The sequence below is a fragment of the Hyaena hyaena genome, unplaced genomic scaffold (genome assembly GCF_003009895.1).
Source record: "Hyaena hyaena isolate Hyena2069 unplaced genomic scaffold, ASM300989v1 scaffold_432, whole genome shotgun sequence".
Classification (NCBI taxonomy): Eukaryota; Metazoa; Chordata; class Mammalia; order Carnivora; family Hyaenidae; genus Hyaena; species Hyaena hyaena.
Window position 1 is genome coordinate 1,499,309 of NW_024081063.1, and position 14,896 is coordinate 1,514,204.

The following is a 14,896-nucleotide window of genomic DNA, read 5'->3' on the forward strand; positions in this document are numbered from 1 at the left end:
TTCCCTAGTACCAAATATGTGGTGGGCACCGTAAGAGTAATAGATCACATTTACTGGGTGCTCTGTGCCAGGGCTCTTCAAAGCACCTCACCGGTATTGATCCCGGTTCTCACCAATCAGTCCAGGGAGGGAGATTCTCTTATGGTCTACAACTTACAGATGTCAAAATGATGCAAAGAGCATCGAGCAACTTTCCCAGGTAACACAAGTTATAAGAACTTAGACTCAAACCCAGGAGAGTCTGATGCGGGGGCTGTTTTAAATTCTGCGTCATCCTGCCAGTTGCACAGAGAGGTCGTTTCCTCCCCAAACCTCTCTGCAAGGGACACAGTTTTATGCTCACTTTATAAGTGCGCTGAGGGGGCTCAGAGCAAGGAAGAGACCCATCCAGAGCCGGGTGGGAAGCAGGAGGAAGAACCAAGACCCAGGCCCATGTGTCCTACTCCAGAGTACCTGCACCCGGGTCACACGCTAGGTCGATCATACCAGTGTTTTCAAAGTTCCCCGGGCGACTTCAAATGCAGCCAAGGCTGTGAACCGCCGTTTGGAGAAGAAAACACGTACACTTGTCCCACGCATTCCTAACCCAACACACACCCCAACCGCTAACAGTAGCTTTCTCGCCCGGGGTTACGTGGGTTCACCATCAGCGGTTGGCAGCGGCTGCCCGTGCACTCTGCAGGGACACAGGTCTCTCAAGGGCACGTGCCAGCCTCGTTTCCCCCCAGCGATCCCGTCCTCGCTTGCCTGTGCAGACTGTCCCGTTGCCTTGGAATCCTGCTGCACATCTGCATAAGGCTGTGCCGTTCGGACTGAGGAGGCAGCTGCAATGAGAAACGGCAAGTGCTGTGTGTGGGGGGACAGATATAGAACATCCATCCCCTGTGTCCCCAGTGTCCCAGTTCCCGCCCCCCTGCGGCCCTCGGAGGTCTTGCCTGAGGCTCAGGAGGAAAGTGCATGCCCAGCACGGCCCTGCACAGGCAGCTGTAACTGCAGAGAGGACCTAGGTAGGCATCGGCCCGGGATGAGGAGGAGAGTTACCAATCCTTAGAGGGCCACTTATGGACGAGGAGCTGTGTTTCCCACATTACTTTGCATAAACGACATGATATCCGATAGCCCTCACCAGTAGACACTCTTCTTCCCATTTATAGTTGGAGAAACTGGGGCTTAGAAGCGTAAAGTGACTCAAGGTTATGTGGACAATGAAGATGACAAAGGCAGGTTGGAATTCAGGTCTAAGTCCAGTTACTGGGCTAGATAACGAACCCATTACGCCCCTCTGGGAGTTCGGAGTATGAAGGTGAAGTATGAGCACGCAAGGCTTGGCTGGGAGTGGGGAGCAAGGCCTGATGGAGGTCAGGTGCACTGGGCTCCCTCGGCCTCTAACAAAGAGTCCCTGTGGCGTGAAGCGGGGGAAACAGCTGGCATTTTCGCCCAGGTGCCAGGTGACTCGGGTGGCGGCTCATGTAAAAGGCTAAACATGGCAGACTGATGGTGGCCTTTTCAGAGATTTTTTGTTTCATATTTAAATTCATCATACGTCTTCAGAAAAGGTCCCAGGAAGCTATTAGCCTGAGGACAGGCCTGACGTGGGCACCACTAGGAAAGAAGCCCCTTTGCATCACCCCCGGAGAAAGCTCGGCGGTACGTACTTGGCGCTGGTGTGGCAGAGGCCCTTGCAGTTGTCTTTTGTGATCTCTGCAAAAGAGAACCAATTGCTGGGTCAGCCCTTTCTTACTAAACCTAACTGAAGAACTTGCTTTGAGTACTTGGTGCCAAGAAAAGACTCAATTCCTCAGAAGTAATGATATGCGTCATGGCAACTATGTAAAACTATATGACCTTGTCAATCCTTGTTTTGAATTGGCTGCCAGGAAGCTCAGGGCCAAATCTGAAGGCCGAATATACTGAAGGAGTGTCTACTGTGTGCCAGGCTGCAAGGAGAGTGAAACACAGTATCCCCACTCCGGGTCTGGATGTTGATGCATGTTCCTCCCTGGGGCCTGATTTCCTACTTTTATTTCTATTTCCTATGTTCCTTATTCTTTCTAGCTTTTCATCATTTTATTATGGAGTGAAATAAACAAGCAAAGCCTAATTATAACTAATATTAAAAGGCTTTTTTTCTTTAGATTATATTTTGGGGGCACCTGGGTGGCTCAGTCAGTTAACTGCCTGTCCTACTTTGGCTCAGGTCATGATCTCGTGGTTTGTAGATTTGAGCCCTGTGTTGGGCTCTGTGCTCACAGTTCAATGTTTTATTTATTTCTGAGAGAGAGAGAGAGAGAGAGAGAGAGAGAGAGAGAGAGAGAGACAGTGTGAGCAGGGGAGGGTCAGAGAGAAAGGGAGACACAGAATCTGAAACAGGCTCCAGGCTGTCAGCTCAGAGCCCGATGCAGGGCTCGAACCCACGAACCACGAGATCATGACCTGAGCCAAAGTTGGAGGCTTAACTGGCTGAGCCACCCAGGCGCCCCTGTGCTGACAGTTCAGAGCCTGGAGCTGCTTGGGAGTCTGTGTCTCCCTCTCTCTGCCCCTCCCCCACATACACTCTGTGTCTGTCTCTCTCTCACTCAAAAATGAACATTAAAATTTTTTTAAAAGGTTTTATTTTTAAGCAATCTCTACACCCAACATGTGGCTTAAACTCACAACCCTGAGATCAAGAGTTGCATGCTCTACACAATGAACTAGCCAGGCACTCCCCACCCACCCTTTTTCTTTTTGCATATGCAAAAATAGCGCAGGGCCAGGCATATAGCAAGGTATCTATTATCCATTAGCTGAATTAATTCCTAAATTTCCTGGAATAGCACAAGACTTTTGCTCTTGGATGCTCAGCTACCAGATATTTCTCAGCAGGGGAAGATCCAGAAAGAAATCATTAGAGATGAAGAAAGAGTACCCTTTGGGGAGGATGTCCATATTAAGAGCCATTGGGATAGAATCTCATTAGAGCTGCCCAAGTCACACAGGAGGGCCTGTAACAGGACCTGAGAGGTCTGTTTTGTGTCCAAGGGAACATTTACAGGCTCCGAGGGGCTGGGATGCAATTTTGTGCTGTTATGTACGCTCTTCTTGAGCCTGGAAATCCCTTCTCTCCATTCTCTATCTATTGAAACCCCAGTCATCTTTGAGGTCCTTCTCTCTGTAACATGCTCTAGACCTCTGAGCCAACTTCAGTCAACAGGGGTGACTACCCGGAGTGCCTTGTGAGAAGGATGTGGCAAGACATGGGGCCTCAGTGATGTCTGCCAGGACTTTGGGCACAAGCAAAGGAGTTACCTTCCTCATTCTAGTCTAGAGGCTCTTTCCTCTGTGCTCTCATACCATGATTTTTTGAGCACTACTGAACATTTATTTCCATTTTAGGCAGGATGCTGTTTGTGCAAGGTGTGCACTGAGAGCCGGCTGGAAACCTGGGGGAGTAGCAGTTGGTGGGTAGCCTGTCTCCACCCCTGCTAAGGTGTTTCTCTTGCAGGCAATAAACTTTCTCCTGGAGGCAAGGAAGGGCCACAGCAGGGTGTCAAGTCCTGGGGACTTGATCTTACCTATTGCTATGGGAGAAGGGGGAATTTTTGTGTCCCCCCACCCCTCAAATCCATATGAGGAAACCTAATCTCCAGGGTGACGGTATTGGGGCTTGGGGCTGTGGAGAAGGTTAGGTCAGAAGCGTGCTCACGAGTGGGATTAGTCCTTACGCAAGAGACCCCTGAAACACCCCTGTCTTTTCCGCCACGTGAGACATGAGACATCAGCAGTCAGCAACCCAGAAGAAGGTTCTCACCAGAGCCTCATGCTACTTGGTCTCAGACTTCCAGCCTCTAGAACTGTGAGAGAGACATCTCTGTGGCTTACAAGCCACCTCGTCTATAGCATTTGTTATAGTAGCCTGAACTAAGACACCTGTGTTCTGGAAAGTTCTCTCTGGCAGCCACGTGGAGAAAGCTGGGACAGGAGGCACAGGGCCAGACCCCAAGCCTCTCATGGAGAGGATGAACTGCAGAAGGAAATGTGGGCGTCAGAATAATGCAGACATGCCGGCCAGGGAGGCGGGAAGGGGCAGGTGGGGGTGGGCTGGACTTTCTTCCCAGGAGGGAAAGCGGGAAGAGGAGGGAGTCTGGAGGGCCGTCCTTGGGGCACATTAAGAAACATGAACACAGTGTGGTGCAGTTGGGGGAGATGGGCCTGTTCAGACCCTGCTGTGGGAAAATAAATGCATATAATCTCTGAAGGGCAACTTGGCAAGAAGTAGCGAACCCTCCCCCCAAAAGTGCAACTTCTTTTTTTTTTAATGTTCATTTTTGGGGGGGGGTAGGGGGCAGACAGAGAGGGGGACTGAAAATCCAAGTGGCTCCATGCTGACAATAGTAAGCTCCATGCGGGGCTCAGACTCACCTACCGTGAGATCATGAACTGAGCTGAAGTCAGATGCTTAACCAACTGAGCCACCCAGGCACCCCCAAAGTGCCAACTTCTAACTCAGATATCCCATCTCTAGAAATATCAGTGAATGAATTAGACAAATGCAAAATGATGTATGTTCACCGCAGCGCTATGATGACAACAGAAAATGGGTTTTAGAAAGCATGGTATAGTCATATCCTGAGGTATTACATGAAAATTAAAAAACAATATTTATATATATTTATCCACATGGAAAGCTATCCGTTTGTACTGTGAAATGAAAAAGTAGGCCATTGGGACGCCTGGGTGGCTCTCAGTTGGTTAAGTGTCTGACTTGTGCTGACAGCAGGGAGCCTGCTTGGTATTCTCTCTCTCTTCTCTCTCTGCTCCTCCCCAACTTGCGCACACATGCACGATCTCTCCTTTCTCTCTCTCTCTCTCAAAACTAAATAAAACTTAAAAAAAAAAAAAGTAGGCCATAAAACTATGTGGAGCGTGGTGCCACACGCAGATGTTTACACACCTAGAAAAAGGGTGGAAAGTCTATGTAAGATATTAACGATAGCTCTTTCCTGCTGCGGGAATGTAATTTTGCTTTTCTTCTTTCTGCTTTTCTTTATTTTACACACTTTCTGCAGCAAGTAGGAATTACCTGGGTTGCCAAAGGAAGAAACAGAGGTGTCATTTCTATTTTAGGAAGAAAGAGATGTAGCTGCTAAGACACGAGGCAAAGAGCAGATCATAAGGACTGAGGGGTTCATCCTTACCACTGTCACATCTCACTCCTCGCCAGCCAACCTCACAGTCACAGGAGCCGTCGCCCGAGGGTCCCTGGTTGCATCTCCCGTGGACACAAGAACACGCTAAGTGGAAAAGTGCCCACAAACTGTTAGATCTCTGATCCGTGCTCAGAAGCTCATTTACCATTTACTATAAAGTGTCACGTCACATGAAAGGCATTTAATTCTCCAACCTGGTTCCAGAGAATCATTGTCGTTAACGGAGGGCTGGATTCACCGGGGGGGGCAGGAGCACAGGAGACAGAATCGAATCAGGTCATGACAGACCGAGGTTGTGGGACTATGTAGCACTGTGGGTTGGTGACCCAAGCAGGTGAGTGTCCTCAGCTAAGGTTATGTGAAGATTCAGGGTTGTGTGGGATGGCCTGGGATGGGACCATGTGTGTTCCCTAAGGTTTGCCCAGTAGGTATATACCCCTGGTGTGGCACTGCCCTCTTTAACAACATAGAGAAGCCGATTCCTTTGTTACGCAGCAGTGTCATCAGCCTCTGAGAACTGGCTAGAAGCTTTGGATGCCCTTCCCTGAGAAAAGGTTTTATTTAGCTTTGGGGCTTTGCTAGACCCCATGACCCCATGAAGGTCACTTACGGATCACAGGGAAGGAAGTCCTGCACAAATGGAAGTAGAAAATGCTTCCAAATGACAGAAAGAATCAGCACTATAACTCCAACTATATAGTATATGGTCCAATTATAATGATTCAATTATATGCTGGTTTTATCTGGCTGGGACAAGCTGCTGACACACCAGTGACAGCCAGGCCCGATCTAGTGCAGGGCAGACCAATTCCTTGCTTTCCCGATGTGGATTAGGGAACTTCTCCCAAGTGTGTGTGGGTCCCTGGGCACAAGGAAGTCAGGGTCAGAGAATGCAAACAGGTGACGGTTTTGTGAAAACAGGTTAAAGCATGTGGCTTGCTGAAGGTGAATTAATAGAGCAATCTTTAGGCAAAGGACAGCAGAATTCAAGAGCAAGGCTTTGGAGCCAAGCAAAGTATGCCATTCAAATCTCGGGTCTGCCTCTCATCAAGTGTGACCCTGGGGGAAGACATTCAACTCTGCCTTAATAGACTCATCTGTAAAACGGGTACAAGAACACCCCAGTAGGTAAGATTCCTGCGTGAATTAAATGAGATACTGTGCACGAACTATCAAGCAATGTTCAAACCTCGGAAGGTAACCATGAGGATCAGTGCGCACACGCAAATACAGAAACATGTGGTTGGTTGGAGAACGTCCTCGAACAGACTGGGGGTGGTTTGGTAGGTCCAGTTAGGGGCTGAAATTGTTTGGAAACACTGCTCTATGCATCTCACACAATACAGTCGCTCTTACAATTCACAAGATAATCGGGGTGGGATTCTGGCCCGCCTGCCCAGGCAGGAGCGCGAGGATCCAGATCGCTCTGCTGTCGCAGGGCCTTGGTAGGTTTTGCACGGAGCCCGCCTGGGTGGGGAGGAGGGTGCGCACCTTGGTCGCAGTGGGGGCCGTACTTGCCGTCGGTGCAGGTCTCGCAGGCCGTGCCCCGGAAGCCCTCTCCACACTGGCACACGCCGGTGCCGTTCAGTCCGTCCAAGCAGATCCCGTTTCCAAAGCAGACGTTCTCGGCTTTCCCCGGGCAGGGCTGGCACTGGGGGCCAAAGAAGCCGGCACAGCACTCCCGCGTCTGCAACCGGGGGACAAGGCCAGGGTCGCAGGCGGCACACCTCCGCCCCCGGGTTTTGCCGCGTGGAGGCCTGGTGCTGGGGAGGCCGTGCGCGCCCCCGAGCTTGGCCGTGCGCGCCCCCGAGCTTGGCCGTGCGCGCGCCCGAGATTCGGCCGCACCAAATCAGTACCCGGAGCAGGAAGGAGCCGAGGCAGGAGGGAGGAAAGGCGGAGAGGCCAGGGAGAGACGACGGTGAGGGCCAGCGGGCAAGGAGGGCAGCAGGCACACGGGAAGGAATAATGCGGGTGATGCGGGGGGAGGGGCGCGGTCAGCTGCGGGGAACCCCGGGGCCCCTTCCAGGGGTGCGTTATTTCATCCCCCCCGGTTCTGAGGCTGAGACGTCTATGCAGGGGAAGCCTTCGCCGTTTTAGAAATGAATCTCTTGGAGTTAAGGGAAGCCCTCCTGGCTGTGTGCTTTTTTAAATTTTTTTCTCAATTAAGTTTTTCATTTTAATTCCACTATAGCTACCATACAATGATATATTAATTTCAGGTGTACAATATAGTGATCGGACAATTCTATATGTTACTCAGTGCTCGTCATGATAAGCGTCGTCTTTGATCCCCATCACCTCTGGCTTCGTTCTTGAGTTCGCCCAAACACAAATGTCTACGTTACTCAGTGGTGGCCACCGTAAGCGCCGTCACCGTGTGTCACCATGCAGCGTTACTACACTGTTACTGACTGCAGCCCCTGTGCTGTACTGCTCATCTGTGTCTTATTGCACAACTGGGAGTTTGAACCTCATAATCCCCTTCGCCTATTTCACTCCCCCCTCCCCTCCCCCCCCCCCTCCCCGGGGCAACAGTGTTCTTTCTGTTTTAAGGGTCTGCGTTTTTGGTTTGTTTCTTGGTTCCTTTGTTTTGTTTTTAGATTCCACCTACAGAATTATTGAATCGCCGTGTTGTACAGGTGAAACGAATCTAACATTGTATGTTAATTCTACTTCAGTAAAAAAAATAAATGAATGAGCATGGCTGTGTTCCATTACAAAATTTTTGATCCTGGAAAACAGAAACCAAAAAAAACCAAAACAAAGCAAAACAAAACAACCCTCCCCCCCACCCCCCCCCAACTCTTTTGCAGCCCCAAGCTCTGCAGCCTAAGGGCCAGACCACCTTGCTTTCTGTAGGACAGGCAGAGGCTCTGCCTAGTCTTCTGGGAGAGAAGCAGGGCAGGACCTTATAAAGGATTTTCCTGCAGATTCCAAAGAAACAGGGTCCTGTTTTCTAAAGCAGCCGGTGCACCTTCTCTTTCCTTAGGGACTGGGCGTCTCCTCTATGCCTTTGCACGCAAGCATACTCACAGGGCACTTCACCCTGTCGCCACAATGAGACGTCCTAGCTTTTCAGTTCTTAAGTTTCTTTTTTTTTTTTTTAAATATATATATTTTAATTTATTTCTAGGAGAGAGAGAGAGACCGCGTGAGCAGGGGAGGGTCAGAGAGAGAGGGAGTCACAGACTGAAACAGGCTCCAGGCTCTGAGCTGGCAGTCAGCACAGAGCCCGACGCGGGGCTCGAACCCACGAACCGCGAGATCATGACCTAAGCGAAAGTCAGACGCTTAACCGACTAAGCCACCCAGGCGCCCCTCAGTTCTTAAGTTTCTTAACTATGCAATTGAATATTGCAGCTTTGACCTGTTTCCTGACTTACAGGGCTGGCCTGAGTTTTACTGTTACCACCACTGCCTCAAAGGACAATGACAATGGGAGTGGGGATAATGAGGAGGGAGAGGAGAGGCAGAAGGAATACACGTGACGGCATCTGAAAACTGTGACATAGGATTACACTTCGCCATCTGCTGCAGGAATGGGAAGGACGATTCAGTCCTCATACTCACAATGATGGTTTTCACACAATTTGGCTGGCACCCAATAAGCAGGGATCGCTTGCCCATGAAATAAAAGGTGTAGATACATCTCCTCGTCTCTTCACCCTGTGCGATAGAAACGGCCATGCCAATGCTTTGGAGAAGAAAAAGTTCCAGTCTCTAAGAGCAAGTAGGTGGGTGACGTATTGCTGTTTCTCTGACTGAAATGTTCTGGAAAGGGAGGGAATGGGTTTCTTGGAGCTGCTTTGTAAGAAAGGAGACACAAAAAAACACAATGTTGGCTGCCAGAAGTGAACAGGAGGCAAAATCCAAATGATGATGCCTTAAGGTGGTAGGTATTCTGTAAGAAGAACTTTTGTCCAGAAACTAACTCAAGTTAGGAAAAGTGGTAAACTAGATAAAAATGTCCTGTAATGAACCTGATTGAAAGTCTAGTGAGAGAATCAGCATTGTTACCACTATAAATTCCCCTTCCTCCCTCCCTTCCTCTTTCTTTCTTTCTTTCTTTCTTTCTTCCCTTTCTTTCTTTCTTTCTTTCTTTCTTTCTTTCTTTCTTTCTTTCTTTCTTTCTTTCTTTCTTCCCTTCCTTCCTTCCTTCCTTCCTTCCTTCCTTCCTTCCTTCCTTCCTTCCTTCCTTCCTCCCTCTCTCTCTTTCAACGTGAGGGAGACGTAAAGATAGAATCCCAAGCAGGCTCCAGGCCCAGTGTGGAAGGGCTTGATCTCACGACCCTAAGATCATGACCCGAGCCAAAAACAAGAGTTGGACCCTTGACCGAGACATTCAGGCACCCCATCATTAAAAAGTTTTATTCTCATGCTATGAAAGGTGCATAAGCAACTATTAAAAAAAATTTCTTTTATGTTTAATTTTGTGGGGGGAGGGGCAGAGAGAGAGGGAGACACAGAATCCGAAGCAGGCTCCAGGCCCTGAGCTGTCAGCACAGAGCCCGACGCGGGGCTCAAACCCACAAACCGTGAGATCATGACCTGAGCCGAAGTCGGATGCCTAACGAACTGAGCCACCCAGGCACCCCTCATCTATTTTTTTAGGTAATGTTTGGAGCATTATCAGGAACAGCTCTTATAATGAATAGCTACAAGAAACATAGATTACTAATTAATTCAAAGACATGTTTACTTCTCCCAAGTTTGCCATCTGTTTCTTAGAGAAAGTTGTAATTTCAACTGAAAGGAAAGCAGGCAGGTGGAACTCATCCAGATAGGATGTTGTTTGGATACAGAGCCTGCCCTCTCTGATAAGCTTTCTTGCTCTTCTCTCAACCGGCTTCTGGGATGTGAAAGATGTAGAAAGTGAACAGTCCCTTCCTGCATTGTGCATCGAGTGATGTGAAGCCCAGCTTCTATTTATGTACTAATTAAATTTTCCTTCAGTCCCCCCAAAAATGGATTCAAGACTTTAGAAAGATGCATATAAGAAGGTAAAATTAAATTAAAGCCCGGGACAGGGATGAGGGTGAGAAAATGAGGTATGCTTGCGGTTCATTTCCTAATTCCGACCTTCTAGGATCTGGAAACTATTTTACCAAAGAAGACAAAATACTTACTAGTGGTTTAGTTCCAACCGGGCAGATCAGCTGCTGGGAACACCTCCCACATTTTCCCTTGGTAAAACACAGAGGCAAAATGAACATTTCACGGTTATTGCTTTTAGAGCAAAGTGTTTCCCAGACCTTGGAGCTGAAGGTCTTAGGGCATAGAATTGAAACTCAGAAAGGTAGTGGAGAAGCTCATGGGAGTCAGCCTCTTTTCAGTTCATTTAGGGAATCTGCACTGCAACTGCTTGAGGTCTCGGTCGACTTCTGATGCTAATTACCCTCTTTTCTCATTGACATCCCAATTCCTTTAACAACAGCCCTCCGCCTGCCTGGAAAACCCAGCATTTAGTGAATTGGTCAAGATTCCCAGACAGGATGTGTCCCACGTGGTGCCCGGCGCCCAGCCGTGCGAGCACCCGGGAGCTGAGGGGTCAGTGTGGGGCTAATAGACGCTGTTATAACAAAGAGCACAAGTTAAGGATGACAGAAAATTTTAAATGCAGCCCGTTCCTAGAACAGGAGGAGGTCAGCGTGACGAGTTCCTAACTTGGCTCGCACCAGACAGGCGAGGATGGTTGTTCATGGTTCTGGCTCTGGGGCCAGACTGCCTGGATTTTAACTCCTTGTCCGCCACTTGCTAGCTCTGTGAAGCTGCTGCATTACTTAACCTCTCTGTAGCTCGTTTTCCCCATCTGTAAAATGGGGAGAGTAATAGTACCTATTCGGTAGGGTGTTGTGAGCATGATCCATGTAACATGTGTATTAACCTGTATAAAACCATATAGAATATGTGCTGTGCCTGACACATAAGAGCACCCCCCCAAATGCCAGCAGCTGTTACTGTTACGGAAAGATCCTGCACTGTCTCAAGGACTGAAGTGAAAAGTCTCCATTGCTGCATCTTATGTTAGACTGAAATAATCGATCGCTATATTTTCTCTCCTAGTGGACCGGGTTTGGCCAATATCTGCCCAGGTGTGCCCTGGCCCCCTCTCTGAGCCTGTGCTAGGCATCACATGGTTCCCCTTTGACCAAGACCATGGCTTGAGAATTCTCAATACGACCCCCCAGGCAGGTTCCCAGGTACTCAGGGTACAGTTTATCACACCAGATTGTGAGTCTGTTGAGGGTAGGGGTCTTGCCTTATTTACCTTTGTAGAGCCTAGCGGATTCTGCTTTTCTGTACATCAAAGATGCTCACTCAGTGTCTTTCAGCTGAATTGAGATGCCCTGATAGATGAACCTTATGCTTAAAAAGTGTATAAAAAACTAAACCAACAGTTGCATCATCGGCCTTGGATATAACTTACTCGTACAATAGTAGTGTCGTTATTGTCACATCTGTTCTTCTGAATTTCCAGAACTTTCCCCAAACCGTGGATCACTCCCTTGTCAGTGGCTGCATTGGTGTAGTTTATGGGAGCCTCATTTACGTAGAGCTGTAAACAAGAGAGTTAAACGTGAGTTTTGTTGTAGTGATTTCAAGGAAAAAAGGGAAGATAGGGATCGGAGGCTACCAAGATCACAGCACCCTACGAGGTGTTCCAGTGTTCCCCCGGAAGGTAGCACAGCGTGGTGGGAAGGGCTCTCCTAAGTCTAAGTAACAGTCTCGCGTCTGGCACCATCTTGTTGTGTGCCCATGGGCCAATGGCTTTTCTTCTCTGAGTCTCAATCTCTCTTATTAAAGGAAAAGGATGTTCTAGATAATCCCTAAGGTGTGTCTCCACCCCTCAGAGTAGTGGGTTTATGACGACTTGAGGCATTCTGAATCATGATTGTTATGTGAGTCCCACTGGCAAAATGGCACTGTGGAGTGCTCAGCCGTGCTGTGGACTGGCGGTCCTGGAGCTGGGGAGGCCTTCCAAAACCAACATGTGGAGAATGAGGCTCACTGGCCCTGCAGCCCATCTCTGTGGTTAATTTGCAAGCCACCCTCAGAAAGGCCAAGTGACAGGCATTTAAGAAAAACTAATAAATACCTGGCATTTTTTGAGTGTTTTTGTTTGTGAAAAGTGTTCTACCAGATAGTATCATTTCCCAGTGTGTGGTGAATGCTCAGAAGTTCTTCGTTATATGCTGCTAACGCCAACTCGACTTTGAGCTGTAGCTTGTTTTATTTTGATTTTTTTAGGAGAAGATAGCTTAATGCTTGAGTAATGCAAAACAAGGGAATCTGTTAACTCATTCATTAATATAACTAATAAAACTGGAAACAAATGGTTATTTTTTTTAACAATTTTTTTTAACATTTATTTATTATTGAGGGACAGAACATGAACACGGGAGGATCAGGGGTGGGGGGCACAGAATGCAAAGCAGGCTCCAGGTTCTGTGCCTGACGCGGGGCTCGAACTCACAAACTGTGAGATCATGACCTGAGCTGAAGTCGGATGCCCAACTGACTGAGCCACCCAGGTGCCCCCAAATGGGTCTTTAAAAAATTGGTGTGTGTGTGTGTGTATGTGTGTGTGTGTGTGCGTGCGCTCGCGCGTGAGTTGGGAGAAGGGGAAATCTTTATTGTACTAAGAAAATGTTAAGTTTGTATCCAGTAAGGGTTTTAAATGATTAATAACACCCCCAGACTCCCCACAGCAGCAGTATTAAAATGATTCTTCTAAGTGCTAAAATTTGAACTCCCACGAATGTCCATTATGATTTACTTGGAATCAGGTAAGTTTTTGCTGGGTGTTGAGGTGAATCTCAGCTGAGCTCCACAGAGCTGTTCTAGCATCTGTGTGGATTTTGAAAATGAGGCAGGGGACCTTACTGGAGGTGTCAAATGGTGGTTGCAGCACAAACTTCCAGAATTCCGAGATACTGAACAATTTAAAACATATCAAAATGGCAGAACTTCTGAGGCTGTAACACTGTTAATTTGGCATGAAAAAGGTCTGAATCATCTTCATGCTGAGATGTACTCAGGGAATTACGGGCTGCATTAAAATTCTTATTTGAGCACAAGTTTACTCGATTAGAGAGCTTTTTCTTTTTCTTTTTCTTTTTTTTTTTAATTTTTTTTTTTTATTTCTAGGAGAGAGAGACAGCATGAGCAGGGGAGGGTCAGAGAGAGAGGGAGTCACAGACTGAAACAGCCTCCAGGCTCTGAGCTGGCAGTCAGCACAGAGCCCGACGCGGGGCTCGAACCCACGAACCGCGAGATCATGACCTAAGCGAAAGTCGGACGCTCAACCGACTAAGCCACCCAGGCGCCCCTTAGAGAGCTTTTTCTTACAACTCCATTGTCCTAAGAGAAAGTAAATGAGTTATCAATAAAAGCAAAGGTTTGTAAGAGAACTATTTGTTTATTGTAAGATAAAGCCTCTGTTGTAAGATTGCTCTAGATCAAAGAATTTCCAAGCAAATGGGAAATAAACATGGCAGAGTTGAAATTGATTCAACTAAATGCAACAGAAACTTCATCTCTCTGTGATGAAATAAGAAATGATACAGATAGGTGTGTCTGGGTGGCTCAGCGGGTTAAGCGTCCAACTTCAGCTTAGATTATGATCTCACAGTTAATGGTTCGAATCCCGTGTCGGGCTCTCTGTTGTCAGCACAGAGCCCACTTCAGATCCTCTGTCCCTCTCTCTTTTCCCCTCCTCCACTTGCACATGCTCACATACTTTCTCTCTCAAAAATAAATAAACATTTTTTAAAAAGTGATATGGATAAAAACAAAAAAAAAAGTTCTTTACCAATCAAAAGTTGTTTTACTAGAAAAAATAAGAAAATGTATTTAAAAGGATCCCCTCAAAGTTATTATACAATAGGTGGGATTACTTGCAGGAGTCAGAGGAGAATATTTGGAGTTAGATTACTCTGTAAGACCTAGAGTCTTCTTTTTCTTTTTCTTTTTTTTAAACCCAAGCAAGTTAAAACAAAATGCACAGAAAAATTAACTTGTGGTTCAAAGCCAATACCTTTGAGAACATTGCTTTTGAGACTGCACTTTGTATTTTTTTAAAGTTTATTTATTTATTTTTGAGAGAAAGAGAGGAAGAGAGAGAGGTGGTGGTGGTGGGGGCAGGGAGAGAGGGAGACACAGAATCCCAAGCAGGCTCCAGGGTTTGAGCCGTCAGCACACAGCCCTACGTGGAGCTCAAACTCACAAACCATGAGATCATGACGTGAGCCAAAGGTGGATGTTTAACCAAGCCACCGCGGTGCCCCAGGATTGCACTTTTTAAAAGGACCGAATAATACTACTGTTCAAAAATGTCTGTGATTAAACTTTCTTTTCATAGCACACTTAGTTTATCTTAAACAATAATTTGTTTTAATTAGTTTTTCTTAGGAGAATTTATACTAGAATCACCCTGTGACCTTCTTGCTGAATTTTAGTAAACTCTTCCTTGGAGTTTGAAATATGTCAATAGAATTACACTTGAAATACTTTAAGTATTTTGGGGCGCCTGGGTGGCTTAGTCGGTTGAGCGTCCGACTTTCGCTTAGGTCATGATCTCGCGGTGCGTGGGTTCGAGCCCCGCGTTGGGCTCTGTGCTGACTGCCAGCTCAGGGCCTGGAGCCTGTTTCAGTTTGTGACTCGCTCTCTCTCTGACCCTCCCCTGCTCACGCTGTCTCTCTCTCTCT

The 14,896-nt window shown here is 47.5% G+C and overlaps 1 protein-coding gene across 1 annotated transcript in view; it reads right to left on the reverse strand.

Annotated features, from left to right (window-relative positions):
- STAB2 (stabilin 2) overlaps nt 1–14,896 on the reverse strand; it is a gene marked incomplete at its 5' end in the record, with an annotated part of 137,737 nt that overhangs the window by 50,381 nt on the left and 72,460 nt on the right. The window contains 7 exons of the mRNA XM_039252871.1: nt 748–824; nt 1,656–1,701; nt 5,178–5,273; nt 6,681–6,876; nt 8,760–8,855; nt 10,316–10,372; nt 11,617–11,745. Coding sequence (XP_039108802.1) covers nt 748–824; nt 1,656–1,701; nt 5,178–5,273; nt 6,681–6,876; nt 8,760–8,855; nt 10,316–10,372; nt 11,617–11,745 — 697 coding nt within the window. The remainder of the gene's footprint in view (nt 1–747; nt 825–1,655; nt 1,702–5,177; nt 5,274–6,680; nt 6,877–8,759; nt 8,856–10,315; nt 10,373–11,616; nt 11,746–14,896) is intronic.